Here is an 8,876-nt window from a genome sequence, read left to right as displayed (position 1 = left end):
ATGTTTCACAATTTCATTATCAAACAAAAAGGTTGGACATTGTGCAACCTCTCATATTAATGGTATGTTAATTCTTTTTTTAATAAATATTTAAGCTAATTCGAATCTATTTTCTGTTTTTCTTTTTTCCATATTTAGCATGTTGCCAACAATACCCAAATATAAACCTTTGAGTATATTGACAACACCACAGATGTGCATGCACTGCCACTGAAAATAAACATTAAAATAAATAAATTTAGATTATTTAACAATTATTCTTTATAACTGTGTTTAAACATTTTATTTATTATTGAATTTTCTTTATTATTTATTTGATAAATGTTTTATTTATTATATTTGTTTGTAAATATTAATTAAATATTAAATATTTTTAAATTAAATATTTTAAAATTTATTATTTATATTTGAGAGAATTTGTCATATTTAGGAGTATTGTTTGAGTTGAGTATTTATTTATTATATTTAGGAGTATTGGATCGATCCCACGACCCAAGTCCTCTAAGGCTTACTAATGGACCAACTTGGCCAAAGAGTCTTGGGCTTGGAATTTCTATGAGTGTTCACTGAAATATCCATGACTTTTCTACAAATGTGTCTGATTATTTTTTCTTTTTTAAAAAGAAGTTTGGCATGCGGGGAGGGTAAGTTTAAAAATTTGCTCTGCTGAGATTCGAACTCAGATGAATGGATTCAGAGTCCACTATACTAACCATTATATGACAGAGCATTTTGATGATTCAATCATAAAAAATAAATATTTTTGAATTTTATCAAAATTCCTAGAAACCAAATTAATAAGTTATGTTACAATAAATACGAGAAATCAAGATATCTCCTTTATCTCAGCAGTAATTTGTAACAAGTCATCCAACCCCAATTCTTAGATCTTAAAGATCGGGAAGATCTTTGGACAATTGTAAGAGCCTGATTCTCATAAAATTTCATACAAAAAGATTCTTTTAAATTAATAAAATTTTGTTATAATTATTAATTATATTCTTAGTAAATTAACGAAGAATGAGCCAAGAAGTAGTTGCAGATTTTTCAACTTTTAGTGAGCTAGGCATTGCAATAATAACACTTAATAGACCCGAAAGAAAAAATGCTGTATGATTATAGAGAGAGTAATGTTTTGTGAATCAATTATTGATTATTATCAAATATTGTAAACTATAATAAAAAGGTAGATCGTCACACAGCAGAGAAGTTAGTAGAACACTTTCAGAGGATCGACAATGACGATCGATTCAAAGTTGCAATATTGTATGGTGGTACCGATGTGTTTTGTTCTGGTGCCGATCTCAAAGCAATGACATCGCCCGACTCGAGAAATCGATTGTCTGAAGATGGAGATGCGCCTATGGGATTGAGTAGAATGCTTCTAAAGAAACCGGTGATTGCTGCGATCTCTGGATACTGTGTGGCAGGCGGACTCGAATTGGCATGCTGGTGTGACATGCGCGTCGCCGAAGAAGACGCCGTCTTTGGGGTATTCTGTCGTCGATTCGGAGTGCCTCTCATCGATGGCGGCACAATTCGACTTCCGCGACTCATAGGAATATCACGTGCACTCGACCTAATCCTAACGGGTCGTGCTGTCGATACAAAAGAAGCTCATGAAATGTTAGTTAGTTTTTGATTTATTATATTCATAATCAACTAATATATTAACTTACAACTTTTTAATAAACTCACAAACATCATCTATAGAGGATTGGTAAATAGAATTGCACCAAAAGGAAAGGTATTGGAACACGCTATTGATTTGGCAAAGTTAATTGCATCGTTCCCTCAGATGTGTATGAGATCCGATAGGATCTCTGCATATCAACAATGGGATCTACCGTTTGACGAAGCTATAAGAAATGAATTCAGATTAGGAAATGAATCGTTAAAGACTGAAGGTTTAAACGGTGCCAATCTATTCAAATCAGGTGTTGGTAAACATGGTAGTTTCACTCTACCTCAATCGAAATTATAGATATCTTAATTGCAATACTTTTGTAAATAATTAATTGATCAATATAATAGTCATTTATCTTATAAGATATTAGTTACTCTTTATTGTTTTATTATTAAAATGAAGAGATGAGAAGATGAAGGATAATATGAAACTGAAACTCTTTAGATACCCCCAACAGATGGGTAACAGAAAGTCTCACAGTTGTTAGCACAACATGCACGACCTGAACCACACTGTTCGTTTGTTGTACATGCAGCAGTGTTTAACCAAATACCTAAAATAATATAGTTAAAAAAAAAAAAACAAGACAACATGTTAGTAACAATAAAAAGAATATTCTTTTTTATAATACATACATTGACGAGTATCAGTATTCTTTGGACATTTTGGAGTTGGTAATGGAGTTGGTTTTGGTTTTGTTGGTGATGGAGTTGGATCTGGATTTGGGTTTGGTCTTGCGAAGCAGTATGATTCACATTTGGTCTTACAGCAAGTCTGACCGGTTGGACAGGCATGTGATGCATTGCAGGCTTGGTCATTAAACCAGAGACAGAGTCTGTTGTCGACTATCGATGGGCATTCTGGGGTGGGTAGTGGTGTTCCATGGCAATAGGATTCACAGTTCTTCTTACAACAGATTTGACCTGTTGGGCAGGCATGTGATGCATTGCAAGCTTTATCATTGAACCAAATACAAATTGGATCTTTTTCGATTACTGGACACTTTGAAGGTGGGTTGGTTGGTGATGGAGTTGGTGTGACCTGTCCACCATAGCAGTATGATTCACAATTGGTCTTACAACACGATTGACCCTGTTGACATGGGAATGATGCATTGCATGCGAGATCATTAAACCAAATACACACTCTGTCATCTTGGATCACTGGACATTTCGGTCCTGGTGGTGGTGTTGGTTTGATGGGATCTGCATAGCAGAATGATTCACAGTTATTTCTACAACAACTTTGTCCGGCTGGACATGCGCGATAGGCATTGCAAGCTAAATCATTGAACCAAATACAGACTCTTGGATCGTTGATAACTGGACATTTGGGTGGTGGTGGAATTTGACGGGATGGGTAGCAGTAAGATACACACTTATCGGCACAACAGATTTGATCTTTGAATGGACACGATCGGTATAGATTGCAAGCACGATCATCAAACCAACGGCAGAAACGCTGATCGAAAGATGGTTGAGGACAGAATTTTGGTGGCGTTGGCAATGCTGGATAACAAAAGGTTCGACAGTTGTCGGAGCAACAATCCTGACCAGGTGCACATGGATTGGTGGCGTTACATGCCGATTGGTCGAAATAGAAACAAAATCTTGTATCGATATTCGGTGGGCAATCGGCTTTGATAAAAACAATAAATGAAAGAATAAATAAAATTAACAATTTCATTCTATCTTTTAATTAATTAAAATTCCCTAATTTCTATCTTTTTAATTAGATGGTTGGAATGAAATAATTGTTCAATTTCCTTTTTGAACATTGTTGGTATTAATCATTTTTTAATCACAATGATGAAATTAACCAAATTAATTTTTTTTAATTGTATTGTATTGTTTTTTTTAACTACATATTGCTATAATACAATATATATATAACTTAGTATATATCTTATTGTTTTTCGCAAATTTATTTACCACAACTTGTTTATCATTTTCCAAAGTATGTGGTGATTTTCACCTGTTTTTTTTATTTAATTTAATTAGTGTCATTCATATATATAACTTAATAAAAATCAAAAATTGTGAGAAAATGAATAAAAGTGTTAGATTGAAGTAATTTACAATAAGATTGTATTTATTTTGCGAAACATATAGTACTCATTAAATCATAATTTGACAAATCATTTTTTAAAAAAAACCAATATTTTATTAATATATAAATTTGATATCATAGTACTAACATGATATGTACAAAGGTTTATTGTTGGAATGTGAAAAATGATTTAAATACAGAAGGTCTCACAGTTGTTGGCACAACAGGTCTTTCCATTTGGACAGGCCTTGTTAGCATTACAGGCGGTATCATTGAACCAAATGCCTAAAAATTTTGAAATAATGTTAAAATTAATATTATAGATCATTTTATTACTATTTTTATTTATGTATAGTTCATTTGACTTACAAGTTCTGGTGTCAGTGTTTGGTGGACAGGTAACTGGTGATGATGGGAAACAGAAAGACTCACAGTTGTTGGCACAACATTCTTGACCATAGTTTGGACATGGTTTGTTTTCATTACAAGCCAAGTTATTGAACCAGATGCCTTTTGTATAGTTGTATTTGAATTTAAATTAATAAATAAGTTTTCTTTAGATACATTTAAAGTTAAACATAATTTTACTTACAAGTTCTGGTATCAGTATTTGGTGGGCAAACAGATTGGACTCCGCAGATGGCAATGACCAAAAGGACTAATAAAGAGAGGATAACTTTCATTTTGAAATTATATGTATGTATTGAATAGATAAAGAATAGTTTAATTTAAATGTCTTTTATTTAATTTGTTTGAATGATTAATTAATTAAAGTTGGATTATTTATAGTTTTTAGGAACTATAGTTTAGAACCTTCAATTCTGAGAGATAATAAGAAAGATGACAAGATTTTAGTGGAAATTTTGAAACCTTTTTGGTGGTAGGTTGAGTGGATTTGATATTTGCGGTAATGGGTAAACACTCTATTTATATATATATGTATGCATGTAATAAGAAGTTAGTAAGGACCCCCAAAACACACACTCATCAAACATCTCCTCGTTTATTGATTTCCAATGCCCAATGAAATTGTGTCTTTTCATTTCTCATCCTTTGAAAAAAACAACAAGCAACAAAAACAACACTATTCATTCATATAGTCATTATGTGAATCGTGATTATATTTAGTAAAGTTTCGGTTGGTGAAATTAAAAAGACCAAAATATTAATAAACCCCATAAAACTTTTGGGCGAAAAAAACAACATTTCAAAATTCTGGTTTTGTGTTTTGCGTTTGCTTATCTTCAATCAAAAACACACACTTCAATCATTTTGTATCGTTTTTTTTTAATTGGTTGCCGACTAATATTATTTATTTCAAAGATATTTATTTTTGTTGACTATTAACTTTGTTTAATGTAGTAAAAGGTCAAGTCATCATATCCATATGGTGTTGTTTTTTTTTTGTTTTTGTTTTTTGTTGTTGTTTTTTGTTATTGTTGTTTACAAACAAACTTACTGTTGAGATTAGATTATTTGGGTTCTGTTGTTATTTTAAAAGAATAAATTGTTACCCCAATAATCATTTATGAAACAAAAACAAACTGGTAACTCAAAGTTCAAAAGAGTGAATTATTAAAGTTAAATATATATTTGGTAAATCCTATAACCACAAAACAATGAGTATATAACCTCATATGTCCACTTATTCAATTTCCCAAAAAATGATCATTTAAATGCTTATAAAGTCGGTAGCATATAGCTAATCAGATTGTTTTTGTTCAATCATTTCTTGAAAAGATGCTAAAAAGTGTGAAATTTCACAGTTTGTTGTTTTATTTGCAAACAGTACCCTCTTACCTTAAACAATTCAAGAAAGATTATTGCGGCTTGAGTGGAATGATTTCAGACCCCTTTTTAGTTTTTTTAAAGCTTAAAGGTAAATGATATAAATATAGGGGTAAAATAATCATTATGATGCGATTTGACTCATTTGTTTTTTTAGTTTATTGGTAACTTTGTTGTTGAATCAAATCCAAAATGGATCTAGACACCAAAGCAGTTCTTGGATCTTTCTCGGCATAATCCTCGTCCAACATGTCTGTAAGAACAGTAATTATGTCATCAACGTGGTACTGTGTTTGTTGGAAATGCTCATGTGATAAAACAATATATAATACATCTAAATATTGCCATCTCAACTATATATTACATAGATAAATATTGATAATCAGTATTATTATTTCTATTTTTTTTTTTTTTTTGTTTTGCTACTTACTGGATCCAGTTCATTTAGATTATGAATATTTCTAACTAGAATATCAATGATAATCGGTATGTCCGATGAATAAAAGAAACATGATACTTTATGCTCTGTACTATAACTAAAGATATCACTAACCAGTGATAAAGACTGTCCAATCAATCCATAATCAAACTCTACAAAAAATAATAATAATAACAATATTTTGTTAGCTTATGAAAAAGCTCAAAAGGTATATCGCTACTTACTGTCTCTATTTAAAAGTGCAATCAATTCAGGTCCCAACTCTGGTGCCTTTTGCATTGTGTAGAGTTTATGAATCAATGGTGAATATCCATCGTTTACAATGATTTGTGATTGATAAGCGAGCTATTATTAAAGTAATAAAAAAGATGAATAGTGTTGTTGATTGTATTAGTTGATCTCTTTCTTTTCTTTTCTCTCTCTAAATTTAAATTTAGATAATTAATTACCAATGTATTATAAAATATATTTAACCATTTGGTATCGTAGTAATCTAAATATTTGAATCCAAGATCAATGAGTTCATCGAGGAATGTCTCATCGAGTTTGGCCAACTCTGTAGCAGGAAGTGGACCTGTCTGTGTAAAGATGGCAGCGAGTAACAAGAGATGCTGTGCAGCCTTTGTCTCCTCCACCATAAAGCAATTCGGTATGATCCATGCCAACTCACTAACCAACAGTGAGAACACTCCTTCCACCTGATTACCTATTCCATTCAAAAAGTATACAATCTCTGAAATATAATTTACATCTTCACTCTAAAAACGTTCATTAAAAAGATTGTGAACAACATATATTAATAAATATAATTCGTTACAACCAACCTACATGCATATATAATTGCTATCTCTACTTACTTGTTGAGCATGTTTACACATTGATCTTATTACAAAAAAGTCATTCTGTTGTAAAAGTTTAAGAGCAACATCGATATCCATTAGCTTTAGTTTATCGATGAGTGTATCTATATCTTCAATAGAGGTAGCATCTACTTTAATGAAATCATCTAAATCTTCTTCTCCCATGTTGTTGCTATTGTTATTGTTGTTATTCTGTTCATCATCATCATCATCTTCATCCTCTTGTTTAATTGAGAAATCATCTATTCCATCACTTGTATTTGAGTCATTGAATATAGTTGGTGATGATGTAATAGGTGCATTACTAGTACCACCACCACTAGTTTTTATATCGATTGAATTTCCTTCTATCTGTACCCAATCCTCTTTTAATAGCTCTGCTTGTATCTTTACTAGTTTCCTCTCGAGTGACTCTATCTTTTTCGATAGATTAGGTGCATTTGGTAATAATTTATATGCTTGTCTATATATATATACAAACAGGTATTCAAATATCAGTAACTTTTAAATTTCAAACATAACAATATTTCATTTCTACACATACTTATAAAAATTTAATGATATTTGAATATTGTCTCTTTCAGATTCCTTTGCCTTTCGTATTAAAGAATTAAATTCTTTAACTAATGTACTTGTATCCATATTAATAATTATTAAAACCTAACTAACAAACAAACAACTAATTTGAAAAGTATGTTCAATACAAATTTTATATAAAAGTAAAAAGTGAAAAGAGAAATGTCAAAATGGTGTATTTGCTTTGTCCTGTTAAATTGATGTGGTTATATAATTATTGTTTGGATAATATTAAAAAAAAAATAGTTTAATAATGAAGATTCAATCTTAAATTTAATTTAATTTCAAATTTTATTTATTTTAATTTTTATTATTTTTTTATTATTTTTTATTTTGTTTTTTGTGCACAAAACGAACGAATTATTAATAGGATTTTATGCATAAAACTACAGTTTTATAAAAAGAATAGATTTAATATATTAAATATGGCTAATAATAAAATAAATAAAAAGAGAAAAGAAGATGAAATTGAGAATAACGATAGATTAAAGAAATCAAAGGTTAAAGATGAATCGTCAGAGGAGGAATCAGAGGATGAGCAACAAACTACTATAACCAAAACAACTAAAAATGTTGTTGTAAATAAAAAGAAACAAGTCGATAATGATAGTAGTGAAGATAGTGAAAGTGAAAAGAGTGATAATAATAGTAGTAGTAGTGATGATGATAGTGATAGTGATGATGATAGTAGTGAAGAGTCATCATCAGAATCAGAATCGGAAACAGAAGAAAGTAAAGTTTTAAAAGAAAAACAATTGAGTGAAAAGAAAGAAAAGAAAGCAAAAGTAAAACAAACACAAGAAGAACAGAAACAGGCAATCGAGAAAGAGTTTGAAAAGCTAGAGCAAGAGAAATTGGAAAAGAAGAAAGGCAAGAAAGATCAACTCACCAAACTACAGAAAGATCAAGAGTCTCACAAGAAACGTGCTGAAATCAGTCAGTACCTATCCACTTGGAAACAAAATAGATCGTCATGGAAATTCAACAAGAAAATACAAGTTTTATTATTACAAAATATTTATAGTAGAGATTTAGTAAGTGTTAATAAATAAATATATATATAAAAATATAAACAAATTATTTATTTAACAAAAAAACTAACATTATCACATTAATTAATTAGGTACCAGAGAAATACTTTCAATATGCTTTGGAATATTTGTCGGATTTGAAAGGACAAGCAAGAATCAAGACATTGGAAGAGGCAACAGAGTATTCAAAGTTAAAGATTGACGATGAGGATATCGATGATGACTCTGATACCGATGCCGATCCAGAGGTGATCAGTCAGATTTGGAAGAAAAAGCGTTCAAAGAGATTACTAAAGAAATTGACAAATGCCGATGAGAGTGATGACGATGATTTAAGCAGCGACAATGAATAAAGTAACTTTTATAATATAATAATTATTTACTATCTACATTTATTTGTTTTTTTTATTTAATTTTAGGAATTGATGATTATAAAATAATAATGA

At 30.4% G+C, this 8,876-nt stretch overlaps 4 protein-coding genes and 1 non-coding gene across 5 annotated transcripts; 2 read left to right on the top strand and 3 right to left on the bottom strand.

Moving 5' to 3' along the window:
* Positions 1–419: 419 nt before the first annotated feature.
* PPL_06120 (enoyl-CoA hydratase) lies at positions 420–1,984 on the top strand (the record flags this gene model as incomplete). Its single annotated transcript, XM_020576985.1, has 5 exons — positions 420–542; positions 625–644; positions 787–851; positions 1,187–1,626; positions 1,714–1,984. Coding segments are annotated over 5 exons (918 nt in total), but the record flags the coding sequence as incomplete, so codon positions are not given.
* On the bottom strand, positions 659–730 carry PPL_06121. The gene has a single exon. It is a non-coding gene; the product is annotated as a tRNA-Gln (tRNA).
* Positions 1,985–2,127: 143 nt separating the features above from the next.
* On the bottom strand, positions 2,128–4,419 carry psiD (PA14 domain-containing protein; the record flags this gene model as incomplete). The annotated part of the gene is made up of 5 exons (XM_020576984.1): positions 2,128–2,240; positions 2,323–3,324; positions 3,935–4,021; positions 4,106–4,246; positions 4,329–4,419. The coding sequence occupies 5 exons, from the start codon at positions 4,417–4,419 to the stop codon at positions 2,128–2,130; spliced, it is 1,434 nt and encodes a 477-aa protein (XP_020433396.1).
* Positions 4,420–5,682: 1,263 nt separating this feature from the next.
* PPL_06118 (uncharacterized protein) lies at positions 5,683–7,465 on the bottom strand (the record flags this gene model as incomplete). Its single annotated transcript, XM_020576983.1, has 6 exons — positions 5,683–5,877; positions 5,955–6,115; positions 6,188–6,308; positions 6,413–6,721; positions 6,821–7,286; positions 7,368–7,465. 6 exons carry the CDS (start codon positions 7,463–7,465, stop codon positions 5,683–5,685), a joined length of 1,350 nt encoding a protein of 449 aa, XP_020433395.1.
* Positions 7,466–7,824: 359 nt separating this feature from the next.
* On the top strand, positions 7,825–8,783 carry PPL_06117 (WKF domain-containing protein; the record flags this gene model as incomplete). Its single annotated transcript, XM_020576982.1, has 2 exons — positions 7,825–8,433; positions 8,523–8,783. The coding sequence occupies 2 exons, from the start codon at positions 7,825–7,827 to the stop codon at positions 8,781–8,783; spliced, it is 870 nt and encodes a 289-aa protein (XP_020433394.1).
* Positions 8,784–8,876: the final 93 nt, after the last annotated feature.

The sequence above is a fragment of the Heterostelium album genome (assembly GCF_000004825.1).
Source record: "Heterostelium album PN500 unplaced genomic scaffold PPL_contig13, whole genome shotgun sequence".
NCBI lineage: Eukaryota > Evosea > Eumycetozoa > Acytosteliales > Acytosteliaceae > Heterostelium > Heterostelium album.
Note: the sequence above shows the minus strand (reverse complement) of the source record. Positions and strands in the feature narration are given on the sequence as shown.